Source organism: Rhinolophus hipposideros (assembly GCF_964194185.1).
Source record: "Rhinolophus hipposideros genome assembly, chromosome: 20".
NCBI lineage: Eukaryota > Metazoa > Chordata > Mammalia > Chiroptera > Rhinolophidae > Rhinolophus > Rhinolophus hipposideros.
Window position 1 is genome coordinate 23,216,316 of NC_138066.1, and position 22,511 is coordinate 23,238,826.

General features: G+C 38.2%; 1 protein-coding gene across 2 annotated transcripts in view; it reads right to left on the reverse strand.

Annotated features, from left to right (window-relative positions):
- Positions 1-491: 491 nt before the first annotated feature.
- USP32 (ubiquitin specific peptidase 32) overlaps positions 492-22,511 on the reverse strand; it is a 163,522-nt gene continuing 141,502 nt past the window's right edge. For both annotated transcript variants that reach the window (XM_081029241.1, XM_081029240.1), the window contains exons 23-34: positions 21,930-22,104; positions 21,327-21,478; positions 20,304-20,415; positions 18,698-18,909; positions 17,196-17,380; positions 13,219-13,305; positions 11,971-12,091; positions 7,839-8,030; positions 5,305-5,593; positions 3,791-4,215; positions 3,233-3,325; positions 492-2,762 (exon numbers count right to left, since the gene is read on the reverse strand). In XM_081029241.1, the coding sequence (XP_080885367.1) occupies positions 2,589-2,762; positions 3,233-3,325; positions 3,791-4,215; positions 5,305-5,593; positions 7,839-8,030; positions 11,971-12,091; positions 13,219-13,305; positions 17,196-17,380; positions 18,698-18,909; positions 20,304-20,415; positions 21,327-21,478; positions 21,930-22,104 (2,217 nt within the window). In that variant the 3' untranslated portion in view covers positions 492-2,588. The remainder of the gene's footprint in view (positions 2,763-3,232; positions 3,326-3,790; positions 4,216-5,304; positions 5,594-7,838; positions 8,031-11,970; positions 12,092-13,218; positions 13,306-17,195; positions 17,381-18,697; positions 18,910-20,303; positions 20,416-21,326; positions 21,479-21,929; positions 22,105-22,511) is intronic.

The window sequence follows — 22,511 nt, forward strand, 5'->3', positions numbered from 1 at the left end:
ACAAACAGGCGCTAAGGGTGAAGGACCCACAGTTCTAAATCTTTGACTCTTGTCCGTGCTGCCAACTGCCTCTTGGTGGCCTCTCCAGAGACAACCAGGGACATCCCCTAGAAACCCAAGAACATGTCAAGGCATTATACAAATGAGGCCTTCCTCTTCTTCCTTATCTCCTAATCTGCGTGAAAACTGTTGTAGGACCTCCTCCATCAAGTCCCAGCTCACCACCTGCTCTCTACCCCTCTTCCCCATTCCCTTCAATGCCTTTCAAATAATTTCCTAACAAGGAGGTGAGGCAAGTTTAAATTAATTCACCTGGTCAGGGCAGGTATCTTGTCCTGCTTTCAACAGTTTCCACTCGCTCAGAGACGGAGCATCTACTCTGAAAGTCAGGGAGGTATTATACAAGTAGGATGAAAGCATGTCACTGAGAGAACGGCTGAAGACTCTGAGTCTGTTTTGTGTTTATGTGTACAGAGGAAAACTAGCACAGATGCATCCACCGTATTTAATTTGTTTGGATAATAGTTACAGATAAACAGGTACACTCCATATACAATTACCAATACTCTTTTATACAGTTCCTATTTCAGTACATCAACACTATTTTATTTACACTCTATTTATGTACATTAACATCTTTCTAAAGTCAGTGCATTGTCAACAAGTTTTATACAGTAATTTACAAGGTGAATGTAGTCAATAGTTAATTTAATAAATTTTCTGCTAGTCATGAATTAAAAAAATTAATTACAACCAATGTAACAAACACAGATCAAACAACATTAGTAGATTGTGCTACCTGCTTAAATAAAACATCTGTAGGGAAAGTACTTAAAATCTTCCACTTTTTCATGGGACTTGTCCAGGTAGGAATGGACATATTTTTATATATACTGAAAATCGTGACACTAGAGAATCTTCATTTTGTCTGACTTCATCACATGATACCATTTAGGCCACTCCTTCCTACTTGCAATTACCGTCTTCTTCTGAATAGGTTTTCAATATAGGCAGCCTTTAAGACAACCTTTCCAAATGCTCTGAGAAGAACTGGACAGTAGTCACTGACCTCAGATACCAAAACACGAATGCTCAGTTACAGTGGTGCCTACTATCTGTGAGGAAGGGAGGATAATGAAATCTGATAATTACTGAGAATCAACTTCCAGGGTCCAGATGAATAAAAAAAGACTGAAAAAAAAAGTGAAATATTTACTTTGAATATATATTTAAAAAACACAAGAAAAAAATGCTTCCTGTAATAAATAACATTTATATTTTTGTTCCAGTCTTGAATTATTGGAGGAAAAAATAAAGTGAGCAAAGAAACATAACTTTTGATGACCACTACTGTGAAATTAAAAAACAAAAAAAGACAAACACCAAAATAAAAAATAAAATAAATGGACATGCGAACAAAACAAAAATTTAATTCTAAAACAGCCAATTTCATTAAAAATACTTACACACTATCAATGTTTGGGATATATTGTTTTTAAATTTAATATGATGGGGGGGAAATACCCCATTTAAGTTAACTTATAGCTCTTACAGCCATCAAATATGAACAAGTTTTGAAAAGTTCATTTGTCTGTATTCTCTTCTTTTTTTTAAAGTGCAAAACAAAGAAACAAAGGAAAAATAACCACTATGAAACACCATCTAACTTTGATGCCACTTTCCCTCTCAGAAGCTCTCTGTGCAACATGTGCATGTGAAGATGGTGCAAATATTGGCAACTACCCTACCACACTCAGCAGTGGGAGGTGGAATACATTTTTAAGGATACTTGAAGTATCCTCCAAAGGAAGATGCCTCCATCTGGAGGACCATTTTAGCTGGATTGCCCAGGATGCTTTTTTTCCCCTCGATAGGGTGCCCCAACCAAGACCCTGGGTAGAAGGCACACAGTCTAAAGAAATTCCCCCTCTCTAATAGACTGGCCACTATTTATGGCTCTGCTGCCATGACTGGTTGTGTCTCAAACACAAACATAACAAAAACAAAAAGAAAGACATAGAAAGAGTGGGAAAATGGTTTAAAAAACAAATTGAAAAGTCTGTGTCCATGCCATCGGAATCCTTTGCACACCTTCATGATCTTGCTTTCTCTATCTTGTCAAGATAATGGAATTAAACTTCAGGAAAAAGGAGGTAGCATATCATGTCGTCCCCAGACAACACTACAAGTTTTTTTTTGTTTTATTTTGACGCCAAGGAAATTCTTAGTATTTTGTTAAGATTATTGGTAAACTCTATACTCACTACACATTTGTTCATATCTGGACAAGCACAATTTAGTTCTTATTTGGTCCCAGGTGGCTGGTGCCAAACCCTTTTGTTTACAGGCTAATGGTGGGCTCTGCTTGAAAAGTTCTCTACCAGAGAGCCTGTGTGAGACTGCCAAACAAAATTATTACTACTGTTATGTTAACTGCTATTTTCATTCGGATTTTTATTTGTGCTTCAGGGTCACGGGATAACAACTACACGGAGCTTGCCTTTCAGCGTCGCTTTTGACAAATGTCAGCTACAGGGAGGGAGTCCTTTCCCTCACCACCAGCCTGTCTAGCAACCAGAGTGGTAGCTCTACTGTAACACACAGTACTTTTTGTAATCGGACTCAAAGTCTTCGTCCATGCTGCTTGTGTCTGCCATCTTTTTGCCATCAATCTTTGGCAGAAATTGTGCATAGTCTATCCCCTGCTGCTCATAGAAAAGAATGTAGGCAGAGTCGGTGTCAATTTCATCAGGGTGAAGTTCCTGAAGGGACAAGAACAGTCTTTAATAAAAAAGCCATCCCTCTGCTGGCTCTTAATCCTTGCCAGGGAAGGGAGGACCAATCCTCTTTAATCACTAAACCTGTTTGCTTCCACTCGGCTTAATATTTTGGCTGTCTCATACCTGCCCCTAAAATAAGCCCCATTATTTTCAGTGTTTGTTGTAGGGAAAATAATCTGACCACAGACAAATCAAAAAAATGACCAAAACAACCCCCATTAAATTGTGATAGTTCAAAAGACAAGAAGTTCTTCTCATTAACCGATACGTCCCCCCCTTACTACTCATGTTTTCATTCTCTAGTCTGCACATCATTTTTCTCCCTTGAATACTGAAGGCATCTCTGTACTGATTCTAAGATACCTATTCCTGTGTAGGAGATTATTTCAACAAATGTCCCCCAGATCTTTTGACCATTTTTGTTCTTTAATTCAAAGATTGGGGACATTTACCTTACAGCTGCTGTCATTGTAACAGTACCACTTGCTGTTTGGGTTTTTGGCATAAGTGACGTAATGGCCCCCGCCCAGAATTCCTGAATGGCACTGTAAGACAGAAGAAAATGGAGGCAGGTTAGTAGTTAACAGTACTCTGGCTGGGGTGCAGTACTAGGATCCGATCAGGACCATACTTATCACTTACGTGGTTAAGAAAGAATGTTTGAGAACCATCTAAACTTTTTCCAAAACAAAACAAAAAACAAAATTCAAAAGTTCCATATCTAACCATTTTATAGTTGTAATTATTTTTTAGAAAGCGCAAATGCCTTAGAAACACCCAGTGTGAATGACTTGAACCTGTGACTCCAGTTTTAATGATGACATGACTATCCCCTGCAGTACTCTGTGAGCACCCTGGAGTCTATCCAGAAGGCCAAGACACCTACTGATAACTTTGGCTGACACCAAGCTGGCCCTGAAAAAATGACGAATGAATGAATGAATGAAGATGAATGAACAAACCGCTGAAAAATGCTGATCACTGTGAAAACCACACAACAAACCACTTACCGAAATTGCATATAGATTATAAATAGGCTTAACACGAATGTCTTCTCTTTGGTCATCGGTGCTGTCTTCTTCACTATGGTTTTCAAGCTGACCATTGCTGTAGCCATTGCCACATGCCTCATGTTCATAAAGAAAGCCATTGGCCAAAGCTACTTCGTGGTCCTGAGGGGTGACCAGCTCAGGTTGGCTGCCACCCAGTCTGTGCCCTCGGCTCAAGGCATCAGCTAGCTCACACACTTGCCCAGTGCCATTCTCTTTGCCGATGTCCAAGTTCTCCTTACTGCTTGACAGTTTATTTTTGCTGCCGATCTGTGGTAGCCGGAGCCTCCCTTTGCTCCTCCCTAAAGTCCGTGGGCTACTGTTGGGGCTGCTGTTTTTGCTGGAGGGACAGCTGCTTTCACATTTTCTTGATGAAGATGGTGAACCTGTCAAAGGGCGAAGGAACGATTCATAAATCCAAATGCCGCAAATTACACCGCCACCAAATGCTCAGTTTGAAGCCAACCTCACAGGTGTACACCTAAAGGTACAGACAGGGAATCCTGGCTGGTTCCCCTTTAGCTCCTGTACTGTAGCCAATCGGTTACATTCTAGTCTTCCTGTGTCTGGCCCTCACAGGCAGCAATGTCCGGAAAATGTAAATTACCACGTGGGAACTTAGAAAATAGCAGATTTAGGTCAGATTCGGGTTAAAACGATACTACTAAACTAAGGAGTTTCACAAATACATATTCTTGTCCTTCGTAAAATTATTAAAAATATTAAAAATATGATCAAGTATTTAGCACTTATTGTGGCTCAGCACAGATGGGAACTCTCTGTTATCTCTACCTCTCACAAATCTTCAATTTTTTGGTCCCAGCTCCCCTGCCCACTTTCTTATATATCCTTACAAATTGTTGAGGACCTCTAGAACTTTAGTTTATGTGGGTGAGATTTATCAATATTTACCATATTAGAAATTAAAACTGAGGAATCTAAAAAAACACAACACACAAGCATATGTTTTACTGACGATCATGTCATGCTGGCTCTGACTTCACTGTACAACTGTGAGAGAATGAGCGTGAAAAGGCATAAACTGTCTTAGTATTTTTATGAAAATAGTTCTGATTCTCCAGGACACCTCTGAAAAGAGTCTCAGGGACTCTAGGGGTTCCTAAACCACACTTGGAGAACCCTTGCAGTAAGGGAACAAGGATGACAACTACAATTCATGTCCACCCCATGTCAGGAATTATGTAAAGTGTTTCACTTCTGACATCTGAAATCCTCCCACTCTGTGAACTTGGTATTATATCCATTTCACAAATGCAAAAATAGCTTTAGGGAGGCTGTGTGTCTTGCTAAAAGTCACATAGCTCAAATCTAGATAGGTCTAGATAGGTTCCTTCCATCTCACTCTGCCTTTGCTCTAGAGTGGAAGGCAGAGGAAACCATGCAGCCTCCAGGGTCTCAAGAAATCCCCCCTCAGGGTGATGTCTGGGCTCCAGGAGGTGCCCCGGCCTCTTTACCTTTAGGGCTATTGATGACGTTAGTGCTGAGTGAGGACGGGCTCTTGCTCAGGAGCACATCCTCTTCCGCCGCCGAGTTCTGGGCATCAACTTTCTTCACCTCGCCTGCCGGAACCCTGGGCTCAGAGAGCTCATCCCCCTGGGGTGTGAGTGGTTTCCGCCGGCAGAGAGCTGGATCTCTTGGTACCAAAAAAGCACTAGGGTCAAAACTTTCACGAGGGAATTTAACAATTTTCTGTGATTTTATCCATCGGCCATTTACAAATTGAAATCGTTTAAGGTGAATAATCTGCAGGAGAAAAGGTAACAAAAACTTGGGTTAAAAAGTTCTGAAGATATAAAATATACATTTAAAAAATAACAAGTCTAATACATGTGAATGTTCAAGAATAACTAACATCCTCTTTTCAAAAAGAATATATTTTATAATGTAACGTAGTTATCAGCAGGGTCACTGCCCTTTAGCTGTATGGCTCAAATGGTAATCTCTCTAACTTCATAGCCTGTGTATGTCCAACACTCTTTCCAAATTTCTTCAACATCCTAGGAGCCTATTTCTACGTATTCGTCTGCTTTCTGGGGGTGTGACCCACACTGACCTGTACCTATGTCCAGTAGCACAGAAGACTCATTCACAAATACACTCAGGAGACTGTACTGAATGTTTTGAAGAAAAATTGAGTCGTTCTTTTACAGATGGACCTTATTGAATCTCTGATGGGGGGGGGGGTCTCTCCTTTCTTACCATCTCCTCTGGTGGCCACCCGGGAGTTTCACTACCAGGGAGTCCTGAAGAGCCTAAGACTCTCCCTTCTTTTTGGCTTCTCTTCTTCTTGGCAGAACAATGAATTCCTCTACTCTTATACCGTGTTGTTATGCTCTCTAGTGCAGGCACAGATCTTTGCTGGCTACCTCTGCTCTAAATGCTTAACAATTTACTGTTTATATAAAGAGAATCCCTTCCTAAGGGGCATGCTGCTGTATGGATCTAATAGAAGCCCACCAGGCTCCCAACATAACATTTACTCATCATTATTCTTTAAAGAGCTCAAATCGTAACTTTTATAAATGTCTTTAAAATATGTCTTATGTGCTGGTTATAAGAATATATATATAATTGTCAAAACACATCAAACTAGGTATCTAAAATCATTGCATTTAATTCCATGTTAACCATACTTCAAGTAAACAAACAAACAAACAACTTTCCCTCTTCCCACCTGCTTGTCCCCAAGCCTGCCCTATTCTTCCTTTCCCTCAGTTCTTATCTCTTATCCCTAGCTAACCAATGTTATTAATTTCTTGTGTATCTTCCCTGGGGACTTGTCCTGGTCTAAGAGAAGAGAAACCTACATTCACAGTCTTACATAGTAGGAAAAAGAAACAAAGAAATACATACAAAGTCTGGTAAAAATATACCAGTGCCTTACAGTTATACTTGTTATGATACTTCCACTCTTAAGAAAAAAGCTTTCTTTCCCTCTTTTTTACTGTCCACAGTATTTGTTAATTGTTTATTTATGAAGAGAAAGTATTCCTTAGCCCAAATATTCATGTTTCATCGTTCAGGAACATAGTGATAAACTGCCATGGAACTCAATTCAAAGAAATTCTTTACATTTTGAAATCACTTTGTGCTTTGAAGGATACCAGCCGTCCTCATCTCTTCAAAGTCTTTCATAAGATTTTGAATCATAATTTCTGTAGAAACCTGCACATACTTTCTCTTTTGGTTCAGCCACAGCAACTTTTTAGAAAGCTGTAACCCCTAGGGTTACAATGACCACTCCAAAAATATGAAATCGCAGATGCTTGGCCAGAAAGCCATGCATCTGAGGTTTCGTGAAAGCACTGGAAGGCATGGGAGTTATGTTCTCCTATGTATGGGAACCCTGCATATATGAGAGTCAGAGACCCCACATGCACCAGAGGTTCCCGAAAAAGCTTTCTTAAATGAATAGTAGGATTTGTCACTTCAAACTCTTCTGACAAGCAACAGGAGCGTCTCCTAATCCATGAAGAGAGAAAGCAGGAGTACATCAAATCTGAAAGACCACCAAAGCCCCAGTGCAGTTGTGTGCTTGTGCGCACACTTAACTCAGCAGTGTGTCGTGGCCATGTGACCAAGCACAGTGGAAATGGAGGCTCCAGGGTCCGTTGCTCTTCTGAAGCCCACTAAGGGTAGTCTAAAGCTTCCTCTCTCCTGAGAGCCAGAAGTACTTTTCTGCTGAAGTTCAAATTCACCAGGTTGTACCACTTGTGACACTTCTCACATGCTGCACTGAACTGCAGTTACTGGTCTGTATGACTTCTCTCTCCTCGTAGGCTCTATGTTCTTTCGGAATAGGAACTAGCAAATATCTACAGAACAACTAATCTCTGTGTGCAACATAAAAACCCTTGCACAGCAAATGTGTTTTCAGCTCAGCTGCAGGGAAGATTTTATTCTCAACAATAACAAACACGTCTATTTGTTCCTGGCTCATTTCCTTAAAGCCAGACTTCTGCCCGCTCAGAGGTAGGATGGCACATACCAGGATGGGTGGCAGCCTCCAGAGATCCAGCTTCTTGGTAGCCAAGCAGTGGGTCTTACACTTGGAGCAGTAGTACATCTCGTTTTCCCCTAGTTCCTCCTCACTGGTGAAAGCGCGGAGGCAGCTGTCCAGGTTGATGGGCTCAGCTTGAGCTCGCCGACTCTGTTCCACACTCTCGTGCTCATCTATAACCTGCAAGTGGAGGAGGGAACGGGAAGCATGGGGGAAGGTGTGGGAGGTAGGCAAGCAGGGAAGTTTAAAATGGTCATCCGGCTATACCTCATCCTCTAGGTGACTCACCACCCTCTTTTTATTCTACATGAAGAAAAGGAAAATACAACCCAAACCAGAGTCTTTGAGCAAATACAGTGTCTGTACGTTTATTCACAAATATCACATTAATAACATCCTAGATCAAATTTCTATTTATATGACCATAGCTCTTCCTAAAACATTTCTAAATGCTTCAAAATGACAAAAACAAAAACAAACAAGGAATTGCCTATTTATTTTGCAATTCTGAAATCATGAAACAGCTTACACATGTGAGCTGGCCCTCAAGCCATAGATGTTATTAGGTCATTTATTTTTTAACCAGAAAGACAGAACATTATTAGTATGCTGAAGGCTTTACAGAGGCGAGGAGAAATAATGTCACTGGAACACATATGCTAGATATGAATTAAGTAAGAAAGGTACAGAAAAGCTCACCATGAGAAGACAACACACCAGAGCATCAAAACCCACAGAATACAACTCATTTGCATACTGACACCACATAACACAGTTATCAGAATACCACGTGTATCGTTATCTGTCTCCTGCCTGATGTGGCCTTTTTACCTGAGCCTTCAATGAAAGAAACAGCAGGCTCAAAGGAGCCTGATTTTGTAGAGAAGGCCCGAATACCTACCCAAACCTCTGTGGTCCTGTTAACCAGCATGCTAAGCAAGAAGAAGGTAAGTATAAGAAAGGAGAGAGAGCAAAGGGGGGTGGGTGTGTAACGTTAATGTGTGTTGGAGGTGGGGATCAGGAGGAGAGGCCTACAATGCAACAGAAAAGGAAGAATGTTTTCCTCTCAGATTCTCGGCTGTCACTTAATAAGCAATCAAGAGCCATGGTGTGTGAGGAGGCATGCTTGTCAGGACTATCAGAGACTTCACACAAGGATCTTTTCATCCCAGGTTGGAGCCCAGACTACAAGTCCAAAAATGAATGCCTCTTTCTGGCAAAGGTCACACACACGTCCATCACCCCAGTTATTACTCATCCCTTTCAAAGGTGAATTGATTCTCTTCATCTGAGGCAATTTCCGTCCTGTTTCCCTTTACAATGGGAACACTGGGCTTCCTAGATTACCAACTAACACATCTCAGAACATTCAGTTTAGAACAAGTTTTCAGGGAACATTTTCCCTACATGAGAGGATGGCAAAATCACAGGCTGTCAAATACTTCTATAAACTATCGAGGTTAAGGTTGCACATACAATTAAGGGTTTTAGCATTGTATCACCATTCATTTAGAAATAACTCATTTAAAAAGGGCAACGTAGAGGAAAATTCTGTTTCAGAAAGGGAGATCTGGCTTGACCTTGCGTCACTGACTTCCTTTCTGATACTGTCATCATTTTTAGAGATCGTCTTCCAAGGGAAAAACCAACAGGCTTCAAAAAAATTAAAAAACAAAACAAAATGCTGTATCATGGTTGTTGCAATCAGAACAGGAACAGAGGTGTATCAAATACAGTAGTGCCTCTTCTCTCACAGCTAGTTAAACATTATCTTTATTAGCTCTCCCAAGGATGCAAATCACAGTAAGCTGATAAGGAATGTTTATTTTTACTGTCTATATTTTCTATGGAATGCACAGGCCATAGAGCTATATGAGGACAGGGAGGAAGGCTGATGGAAAAACATATTTGAGGACTTACACAATAATTTTCCTAAGTGACAAAGATTCCATTGACCTCTTGGGAGTCATTCCCAGATCCTCTACTATTAGTCAAATAGTCTGAATTGTTTATTGGCACTCTGTTTCTTTTTTTCTAAGCCGCTTGAAAGCTCATTCTTAACACAAAAGATAAGGAATGAGGTAACAGCTTTCATACATTATAAGACTATTACAAAAAGGAAGTTCTAATAAGTTACCCAGTTTAATTTTCTATTGAGGAAAGAAAGATCCAAACAGGGGAAAAATTGAAAGAACAAGAACAATTGCCTCTCTCTCTCTCTCTCTCTCTCTTTTTTTCTTGCTTACCAAATAAAACATTCACATAGAAATTTTGGAAAGCAGAGGAAAATGTAAAAAGACAGGGAACCTTTTATATTTTTAACACAAAGGCAAATGGTATCAAAATATTGGCAGATTTTCTTCTGTCCTTTACCTAAATAGTATTTTCTTTTACTGAAGAGAATTTTCAGTATATGCAATTTTTTATCTTGCCTTAAGAAAAAAGAAACAACATGCTATCATGAGTATCTTGCCATATCTGTCAATAAAAACTCCTAAATCATTTTCAGTGACTGTAGAATATTTTACCCAGTTACTAGACCATGCTTTATTTAACCATTCCTCTAACATGGGACAAATACAAGTCGTTTCTAATTTTTCACTATTCTAAAAAATGCTATGATAAAGTTTTTTCCCCCAGCAAAGTACAGAGTATTTCCCTCAGATAAATTTCTAGAAAGGAAATCACTGGAATAAAATATATATATATATATATATATATGAGCAATAATCTCAATTTTGAATCTCAATTTTGTCTACGTGCAGAAACACATGCAGAAACCACATGTAGGAGGGGAAAGTAAGCAGGAAGAAATTAGTCATGTGGCCTCACTCCCCAGCAAGGCTGGATACCTCAATTGCGACTTGATTTCCATGATGTCCTAATAGCATCACTGAAAGTAGAAGTGGGGTGAGACTTAACAGGTCACGTAGACCTTTCTTCCTAGAAGCAGGATGTCCTCCAGAGCTTTTCAGATTACGCACTGGGCTTGTTAAAAGGGAAAGATTTACAGAGCCAAATGATTTTTCATTTTTGACAGAAGTGTCTTGTCACAATAATGTTCTGTCAGATTTTGTGCAAAGATTTAGGGATGTTTCATTAATTGCTCAAACTTTCCTTCTTCAAATGAAGCATGGTTGAGGTTACTGAATTACCTTGCTACAGTGAGTATGATCTGCTAGATCAACTTCTCTCTAGCTTCCGTTAGCCAAAGAGCTTTCATTTGGCAAGTATCCACAAATTACACTCATCTTTCGCTAGTGAGCGCTACCAGGAACCTCGGGGTGTGTAGGGCACACTTAGGGATCCGAATAGGGAACTAGGTCTGGACTTGGTGGTTTCCCCACTCCTCATTGCTAACTTATCTAATGAGAACACTCTAAGAAACAGTGAAGGGAGTTTCCACCAAGAGCTACACAAATGCAAAAGCCACTACAATTCTTCATGGGACTAAAAAACTCCTTTGATTCTATTACTTTTACTTCTCATCAGATTCTTATTTCTACTCACAAGCTACCTAGTTAATCTACCCTTCAAACAGCATTTGGCAAATATTTTCAGGTGTGAAGTTAGTATTCTTTTTGAAGTAACATTTTCAAAATTTAAAAATTGCTCCGGCCAGAGAGTGGCAGTGGAGGAAGGCCAAGTGTGAAGACTAGCCCGTGAGATGTCCTCTTAGGTGCCCAGTCTTGAAACATTCAATCCTTTCGCTAATCTTCTACTCGCTATGCCCATTAAAGGTGGCAACCATAGGCCCTGAGCTCAGTAACTGTGCTTACCAAATGCCGCAGCTTCAATAGTAATTAATAAACAGGCAGTGGGATATTTACTGATTGGTATGTCATGGCCAGAGAATGTAACTTCTTAATTACACCTAAGAGTCTTGTCACAAGATTTACTTAGTATTTTTAAAATTCAATGTCCTAATACAATTATCTCTAGAAGAGGGAAAACTGACACATCCATGTCATCAAGTCAGCCTAATTAAGTGCCAAAAGGAATGCAATGAATGTTTTCCTGCTTGTATTTAAATTGTCTACAACATCAAAGCCATGATACAGTTAAACGGGAAAATTTTCCACATAAAAACCACCATCTTACGGTGGCCCTGAGTACTCACCCTTTCCTGTGAGGTCTGATAGCGGAGGTGAAGCGCTGTGGGGTCCCAATCCACAGCAATATAGGCATTTCCGATGGAAGCTCTGTCATCCCCACAATCAATTTTACAGCCTCTGCAAAATCTAATGGGGGAAAAACATGAGGAATGAGTAATTAGGAAGGAAATTTTATTAGAAATATTTTCTACTTCTCTACATTCCTTCTTGGGCTTCACAATTTGTCATGGGCTTCTAATTCTAACTTCAGACTGATAAATGCACGAATATGTATTAATAATTATTAGTATTTCAGAAATCATGCTTATCACTTCTCAAGTCTGGTTTTTCAAAGCACTTGATAACCATTTGTTAATTATATAAATACAGAGGATGCCCCCAAAATGTATACACATTTTAAGAAAGGAAAAAAAATATTAAAATTGTAATACTCGATATATATCGATAACAAAAGATGAATACAAGTCTTGTTTGACTTCTGCAATTGCAAGAGGTGCTCAAAGTGGCTACCATCGGCGTAATTTTAATAGTTTTTTCCTTTCTTAAAATGTGTATACATTTTTCTGGAATCCTCCGTATGTGAACTATATGGCAAATAAATAATATGGGAATTGGGTATTTGAGATAACATCTCTCTAAAAAAATTCTAAATTCAGTTATTTAAGCTCTGAGGACAATTTATCTGGTATACCAATGTCTATTTCCTCATTTGTAAAATGGCACGTTAAATAAATGTACATAAACATTTGTGGGTGGGGGAGGGACCACAACAAAGCCACGGTTCCAACGCCTATTTTAAACTCAGTTTGCTAAGTCTATTACAGTTCTCTGAAGGCTGACTTCAGTACTCAGGCATTTTCCAAGCTTAAGTAGTAATGCCCAATCTCCAAAATAACTCTTTTAAAAACCGAAACAGACTTCCGACAAGGTCTAGTAAGTAGATTATGTTCTACTGGGCTCAGAATTGCTAAACTGATTTATAATTAAGAAGCAGAAGGTATAGAATAATAAATTTTGATCATAAACTATGAATTTGATGAGATTGTAGAGTTTACAAAACCAGCTACGACTCAAGTAAAACTTAGCTATTGACCTCACAAAGAAGACATGAAAGAACAATTCCCAAGGTAGCATCTCATTATTCACTATGACGTCGAACACCTGGAAATCTTATGAAAAGGATTAATAATAAAGTATAATAATCTGGAGCTGCAATTCTACTAAAAGTTTTCTTTTGCAGAAGGTCACTTTACCTATACCATGGGCACCAAGCACAGGAGTTCCCATCTTTCTGCACAACTCGTAGAGTGAATGGATATTGATAACCCATACTGTCATCACTGAAACAGAACAGAAATCAGAGTGTAAGAAACATTTGTGATCTGAGGTCTCAACTCCTTTTCATCTTCTCATGAAGTAACCCTAGGAAGGGGCATCTGTCACAACAGTATGCTCATGCTGACAGCTCTATGCTGCTTATCCTAACCCATCAGCTGCAGCCCTGGACCAGCCACACTCAGAACTCCCATGCTGCATACCTGCGTCTAGAAGGGTAGACATACTAGAGTGCCAGGTGTCTCTTAACAGCGTCCATGTGGTCCACGCAAATTTTATATAAGCTAATCATGAAACCAAACACCAATTATCCTCCAGCCTTAATTCTATCAGAAGATTTAATTCACATTAAACTAAAATAATTAGACCTTTCCATGACAAGCACATTGACACACCACAGAAAGCTGAAAGGTTTTTAGAGGAGTCGACTAAACTGTGTATTTAGAAGTTTTCTTTAATCAGCATTCCTGATGTTGTATATGCTAGGTATCTCTTTCTTTTCCTTTTTTCCTTAACTACTCAAAGCCGTACGCTACAAAACATTTTTAGAGTAATGTCTTTTAACTGCTAGGTAACCTTGTGAGTTCTCCATCTTGAAAAAAAAATATTCATCCTTGCTCCAATAAGAAACAATGCAAGGTATACATAACGTAAGAGCAGTATACCTCATTGCTCATTTGGCAATTGATAGTGGCTACTACATGGCTGCTGAAGATAAGGAAACCATGATAAGGACTCGGGTAAGAGCAACAATGTGTACTGTATCTGTCACAAGACTTGCCCTTTTTCAGCAGAACTCGTCGAGTGAATGATTACCGACAGCCAATGCTGTCCAGTATTACGTCCCAATTAGGTCAGTGGTAAATGAGGAATCAAAAGAAAGATAATGGGACAAAACGACCTGGTAGCACTCTGGCAGAGAACTGTGTAGCACCTCTGTTCTGAATATTTTCTTTACCTTTTTGCTCTAACTGAAGCCTGGCTTTCCTGAGGACTCTACTTCCTTTACAGCCTCAAGTGCTGACTGTTTCTTTTCATACATCCCAGAACCTGGAGGTGATATGAGTCTCCCCTCCTGACTCCTCTTTGCCACTTCTAGATTGTTTTTCCTTCCTTCTCTTTCTACAAAAATCCTGGTTTCTTTGTATCATGTGCTATTGAATTATACCATCTGCAAGTCGTCCTTGGTAGTCGTCCTCTTCTTTATTCACTAAAGATTTTAGCACCCAGTTCACTGTATTCCTCTTCATAACCTCCAGTGTTATTACTCTTGGTGGCTTCGACATCAATGTAACTTATCCAACAACACCTAGGCCTTCTCTCTTCCAACAATAACTTCCTCTGTAACATATGATCTACCCCCGCCAATAGTTATATTCTAGACCTTGTTATTTGGTAGTGGCTATTATACGGCTGCTGAAGGTAAGGACACCATGAAATGACATTCCCACCTCTGAAAATCTCAGTTCCAAATATCCTACTTTACTCAATCATTTCCTATTTTTTTGGATTACTTACCTACCCAACTATCACTACTCTAACAATTCTTTGACTCATTAGAAACCTTCAATCAGCCCCTCAAAGCCTCACTTTCTTCCTTACTTACTGTCCCTTAGAATAATTGTCTTTTGTATAGAACCTCAATTCCAGGAATTTGTTCATTTAATCTAAATTTTCAAATTTAACTGATAGAAATTTTCACAAATGTAGAGAATTATACAGTGAACCACCATTATTCATCACCCAATTACAATAATCATTAACTCTTGGCCACTCTTCATCTATACCTTTATTTAGTCCTACGAGATTTTTATATTTCATTTTTGTGGTAAAATATACTTAAAATTTACCACGTAACCACTTTGAAGTATACAATTCAGTGGATTAAGTACTTTCACAACATTGTACCACCATCACCACCATCCATCTCTAGGACTTCCTCACCTCCATCCATCTCTAGAACTTCCTCACCTTCCCAAGCAGAAACTCTTACCCATTAAGCCCCCACTCCCCCAGACCCTATTAACCTCTAATCTACTTTCTGTCTGTGAATTCGAGAAAACTCATAAAAGTGGAATCATACAATATTTATCCTTTTGTGTCTGGCTTACTTCACTTAGCATAATGTTTTCAAGGTTCATTCATATTGTAGTATGCATCAGAACTTCATTCCTTTTTATGGCTGAGTAATACTTCATTGTATGTGTGTACTACATTTTGTTTACCTATTCATCTGTTGATGGACATTTGGATTGTTTCCACTTCTTGGCTGTTATGACCCTAGATTCTTTTGAAGGACATCAGAGGCATTTTATCATGCAAATCATCCATAAATACTTCAGTGTATTACTGCTAAAAGATAAGCCCTTATCGTTTTAATGTCTGCAGGACCATTTTCTCTTTAACTTATTCCCACCTCCATGCCTTCATCTACACCACTCCACTGAAAGAAATTTTTGCAAAGGTTACCAAAGACTGCCATTTTATCAAATCCAGTGGTCAATTCCTAGTCCTGTTCTTACTCAATCCCTTTGTAGCATTTAAAACTGATTGGTCTCCCCTTTAAACACTTCCTTCACTTAACTTCTGGGACACCACTCCCTCTTGGTTTTCTCCTTACTGACTGCTCTTTCTCAATCTCCTTTGTTGCCTCTTCCCCTTCTTTTCAACCTCTAAATGTTGGAATGCATCAGGAATTAGACCTTGCGCATCTTCTCTAACTTGTACTTTCTAAATGGTAACATCTGCTCTCAGGGCTTTAAATACCAACTATTTGTTGATGACACCTATATTTATATTTCCAGCAAAGGACATGTAAGTCTATTTCCCATTTGAAAATATAACACACATCTTGAATTTAATTTTCTTCCTGTCATCTCTTGCCAAAACCTGCTTCTTCGCCAGTCTTCCTCATTTTATTAAATGGTACCACCATTCATAAACCATCGCTCAGGCTGAAAACCTCGCTTGGCTTCCTCTTTCCCTCATATTCCATATCCAATTCATTAGCAAGCCCTGGAAAAAGTCCTCATCTAGAAGCCCTTTAGTTCAATCAGACCTCCACTGTAAATTTAATCTTGCCCTATTTTCATTTTTACAACATTCATCAACATTCATCAATAAATTGCTTACTTATTACTTGAAGTTTCCCTTTAAGATTTATTTACCTTAAGCCTTATCCTAATCATCAAAAGATCCCATGCCAGAACAAATAACCTCTCAGCAAGAGAACTTCTTTATTCAGTTCACACAGAAGCAGAACTCTCACTTGTACCACGATAGAAAATGATCTGCAATTCAACTGAGATACAAAGAAGGCATCACAGTCCCAATGATTGTTAGAAGTAAATACATTGAGTAATCCAACAGAACCGTGGTAGGAGGAATGACAACAGACGATGTTTTCTTTAACTACCCTTCTGAAATGACTCCATGCTAAAATGACATGGTACGGAAATAACCCAACCAAATCTTTTGTCCTGGCATGAGACTTTTTCAGAGTTCATGTATACATGTGCACACTGTTGCTCCCATTCTGAATTTCAGAGGGCTGAGATGATAACAAATTTCCTGGTGGATTCATACTCACTTTTGCAATAAAGGAAGTCCAGGATATTCCCCTGAAGCATTTAAAGCATTAGCAGGAGGGATTAAGGCAAGAGATTTGTGAATGAAAGGATTATTAAATACTAGAATGTTTAGGTGAAAAGGGAAGGTGTATAGTGTCTCCTACTCAAAAGATAAAACCAAATGGTTGAATTATATGCTCTCTGGATGATTCTTCAAGGAATGATTAACCTTACACGGAATGGGTCTTATAAATCACACAGAATTCATATAAATTCTTCATCTGGAGTTTAGAAACCATAGGTCTAGGCTAATCCCCTGAACTTACCAGTCCTGAGCATGGTTACTGGCTTCCTGAGGTGGGAGTGGGCTGGCTAATCGAGATACTTGAATCCAAACCGCATCATATAGGTCTTTCTTCCGGGTATTCACAGTACATGGAACAATCAGTGGCATTCCAAAGAGGCTGGGGCGATTCTTCTGAGATGACAGGAAGTACAGTTCTGTCCTCATCTATAAAGTACAAACAAGAGAAGGGAGAGCTGAGAAGATAGGCCTCTGATTCCTTCCTTCCTTTCTTTCTTCTATAGCGGCCAATGAGAGGCATCACAACCATTTTCAAATGGGTCATTACCGCTCTATTTATAGAACCATCTTTGTTAATATGAAGAGAATTGTTAAAGTGGAGTCATTGAAAGGTTGGGGTATTGCCAATTTCAGAGTTGCTGTCTATCAAACTTGGATTTTAGCATTTAATATTTTCAAACTAGTTTTCTCTGATTAACATTTCTTACACTGAATTATATGTCAAAACTAGTAATAGTTTCATAGCTCAAGGCTTTTAAGCAATTCAAACTTTTTCTCTGGAAAGTATGCCAATAAACTAAAACTCACTCAAAATGTAATTTTCGAAGAATAAGCTGTTGATAACTGTTGTTACAGTAGCAATTTCCAAACTTTTGGAGACTGTGAAACCAGTCATTTAATTTTGTAACAACTTATCCACCTTCCTAAAAGCAGCTGAGTGACTTTGTCTTTTTTATTTTTTAAATACATGATATTAATAAATTAAAAGGTAAAATTTAAAAATATTTGCTTTGAGTGTGTTAAGGAGATTTTTATGATATTCCTTAATATAGAGATAGTGCATAGAATTAGCATAGAAATGGTTGCCTAATAAAACATAAATTTAGTGTAATAGGTTGGTGGGAGGTTAGGATCACTCAAAAAAGCTGCTGAGCACTTGGACATTTAATTCTTTAAGTCGGTCTTTATGTAATAGCCTTTGGATGGAGCACAGGCCTGCTGAGGTCTTAATTTCGGACTTCTGGTCTCCATTACTGTGAAAGAATCAATTTCTGTTGTTTTAAGCCACCGACTTTGTGGTAATGTCAAAGCAGTCCTAGGAAACAACTTCTCTTCCCAAACATTTTTGTTTCTCTCCCCCCAAAACAAACAGACAGACAGACAAACAAACAAACAAACAAAGGAAACCTCCAAAGGCATCCACACTTATAGGACATGCACATGCCTACATGAACATATAAGAGACACAAACTTTGTAAAGTAAATAGTATTCAGATGTACCAGCTATCCTGTTGCTGCTTAGTATATGAGTGAGGAATGTCCATTCCACACATAGGCTGTCATGAGTGAAAACTAAACACTGGCTTTGATCACTTATAATGGCATACATAACACATTGTAAGGGCATGCCCCCTCCAAAAATCAAGGAAGTGCCTGCAACGAAGACGTTGCAAAGACAGAAAATGGCTGTTTCACAAACAACACTGACAAGATCAGCAGTAACTTGCCTAACATTAAACTAACCATTTTTCGGTGGACTGCAATGATGTAGCCTGTAAAGGGGTTGTCAGGAAGAGATGGCATATGACCATTCAACATTCCATTTGTGAAGTTCTTCTCAGTTCCACATGGCACAACAGTGTTTGGCATTCCATTGGGAATGAATATTGGTCGGGGCAGGTCCCCATTGGTGGCTAGGGTTAACATTCCATTTGTAGATGGGGATGAGGAGAAATCTACAAATTCAAAGATAAGCACAGCATCACAAGCTTGTGGAACCTCCATCTTTGCTCTTTTCTCAAATACCATGGCGACCCAGACCAGTGACAGTATAGTCTCTTTTAACAAAGGACAGAGAGAAATTATAGTTCAAATAATAATTCTAGATTGATTGGAACATTTTAATTTCAGATTTTACTTCTATAATTCACACTTAAGACTGAATGACAAAGCAAGAGTAACTGTTAGAAAGCTGAAATAGAATTTTTGTAAAACCTTTATCAGCACCATGTTGTGGCACACAAACAGTTCTACTGCTAGTTTTCTTTTTCTTGTCCTTTAAAAACTCATTTTTCCATTCCTCTAAAAATGTTTTACGGTACAGTAGTCCAATACAGTCTCCAGCCAGATGTTGCTTTTCTTTTTTGATTGTTTTCTTTTGTTTTTTAAATCGCAAAATAAAAAGTGCCTATTGGTTACTGTACACATTACTTTAGCAATTATAGGGACTCTTGAAGTTCTAATGAATAATTATACCTACATCCTTTCCCCAAAGACTTTATTTTTTAGAGCAGTTTTAGATTCACAACAAAATAAAGAGGGAAGGTACAGAGATTTCCCATATACCCCTACCCCCACACATGCATAACCTCCCCCATTAACAACAAACCCCACCAGAGGGGTGCATTTGTTACAGCTGATGAAAAGATGCTGCTTTTTAAATTAACATGAAAATAAATTTAAAATACATGTCCTCAATCTCACTAGCAACATTTCAAGTGCTCAACAGTCCAAGTTAGTAGTGGATACTGTACTGGATGGTAAAGATTATAGAAAATTTCCATCACTGCAGAGTTCTACTAGACAGTGATGATCTAAACAAAAAAGCAGTATTAACTCATCCACCAACTCACCACCAGAACTTTCTATTAACTGCCAATTAGAGGAGTCTCATTCCCTTCAAAACTCTTTATACTGGGGAATGAATCTAATTATTAGGAGTATAAAAAAGAACAGACAAGCCACATTAAACGGCCAAAAAGACTCAATGACTATGTTAACTCACATACAATATTCCTTTTTAGTCATACTTTTTGTTTTGTTTTCTGATAATCTATTCCTCTCATACTATCTGCTGCCACGTTAGTATTAAATAAAAGAGTAAAAAGAGATCTAAATTTCAGCAGTAGTTTTAGCTAATAAGTAACTTAGTCACTTAGATTCTCTGAATTTCAGGTTCCTCATCTATGAAATGAGGGACTTGAGCAAAATCATCACCAAGGTTTCCTTCAGCTTCCAAAATTCTTTTTTGCTTTAATATCCTTAGCCCAAATACATATTAAAAGGATGACAACCTTTAGACCAGTATTTAAAGCTGAAATCACAAGAAGGAGCCACAGTTTGACTTTACCTGTCTGTATCGGACTAGAAGCTGACACTGGAGATCCAGGAATAGGAATTTCAAATGCACACAAAAATCCACTCACTGAAAGTCGTACTTTTTGGCTGTCCTGAGGGAAATTCTACAGAAAAAGAGGCAAGATGAGAAGGGGAAAATATTTCAGATAAAATGGGACATGAATTCTCTGATCTATTTGAAGCATATGTCGTAGATGCTTTCATCACTAAACAAACAAGATGGATGAGTATTTTTTTATCAAATAACTAAAGGATGAAAATCTTGATAAACTAATCTCATGTTTTTTTCTGAATGTTTATGGTTATCCCTTACCATAGGAAGGAAGTATGCTGTGTATAATTGGTTTCTTAAGTTTTGTCCTTCACTTCAGGCATCTAAACCCCAAACCCTCAGAGAGACCTTATCCTTGTATTACATATGAAAAAAACTTAACGAGGGGAGTTTGTTCAGAAACCCCAAAGAAGAATATACATAATATCAATGGTAGAAATTCAATTTAGGGTAGGCAATATATTTATTAAATAACTTGTTTCTCCAACTGGTATACAGAAAAAAGTGGTTTGTGTTAATTTGTTTTTATTCTCTAACTTCCTAATGTGCTGAAAGGCCCTGTATATGTTTATAAATAAATGCTAAAAGAACACATTCATGAATACATAAAATACTTTAACCTAGGAAGAATTCTAGTGACAATGGTAAGAAGAGATGCTAAATGCAGCAATAGCAGTCACTGGGGAAAATCTATATATAGTGACAGAGCTAGACCACTCCATATAGACATCCTTGGGCTTACATAATTCCCTTTTTCTAAAAATACCATAATCATTATTACTCCTTTATTCTGGCAGACAACCCTTTTAAGTTTCTGGGATGGAAAACTTGACTCTTTTTTTGTTCAGTTGTTGTTGTGTTTTAATTATCTTTCTTGGTCATTTAACATCATAATTCATTGAGAAAACTGTGCTCTAAGAAGGATGGAATCAAGGGTTTCCTGGAAAGAATAGTTAATATTACCTTTATGTTGGAGCCATGTACTTCTGCGAGAAGGATTTGTTCTGATTTAAGTCCACAGAGATCACTCAGCTGATTTTTCAAACCTGTGTACTTTTCATCCATATTCAGTCTTAGTCCGTAACGTACAGGGGTAGTACCATCCAACTTAATAACTAGGAAAGAGAAAAGATCTTTTATCAGCAAAATGCAGATTTCACTGAAAGCTTTCCACTGTGTGTGTGTGTGTGTGTGTGTGTGTGTGTGTGTGAGACTTGGAAATAGCAAACATTTCAGTCTAGATAGTACTTAAGAGATAATACTGAGTGGAATTATCATTTTTTAATGTTTATTTGATATAGAAGTGTGAGTGGCTTTGCATGATTTTAAAGGGAGTTTCTGGCATGTTTGAAACTAACAGAGGAATCAAGAGGCACAAAAATGGACTCATGTTCCAAATCTTTCAAACCTCAAACCATGCCTGAAGTTAGGTTGGTACATTATAAATGCAGACTACCAGTTTTTACAAGAACACATTATAAACAAATGACCATACATACAAATTCAGGCCGATTGAAAAGGTAAAGACAATGAAATTAAATAATTTTCTTGAATTTTGTGTCCTACCTGTTATTTCTAAGTGCATATAACTATCCATTGGTAGTGGCAAAGACAAAAAATTGAATGGGTCAAATCGGACACTTATATGACCACATGTCTTGCATTTGACTTGGGATCTTAGCTGTCCATGAAACAAATCCACAACAATTGATCTGTTCCTTCTCAGATGGTTGTCCCAAGCCTATCAATGAAAAAGATTAGAAGAAAATTTTTTTTTCAAAATTCAAAAGAGAGGTATTTCTACACAAATTCAAAGAACTGGTTAAGTATATTGAATTTAAATGTCAAGAATATAATGCTTAACACTTAAAATATGAAAGCTTTCTGCCTACCAATTTACAATCCAGATGTGTAATTTAAAATGTATTACCTACTGAGATAGTAGAGAAAACCAATTATTCAACAGAACGTAACTCTTTCTGCTCAACCTATAAAATATTAAATTCAGCTGGAAAATCTTTTTTCTTTTTTCTTACCATGGTAACAATGATGACTATTAAATTTTTTTGTCCATTAAAGAGCAAATAAAATATGCCTACCGGTGACTGTGCACATTACTTTAGCAATTATAGGGACTCTTGAAGTTCT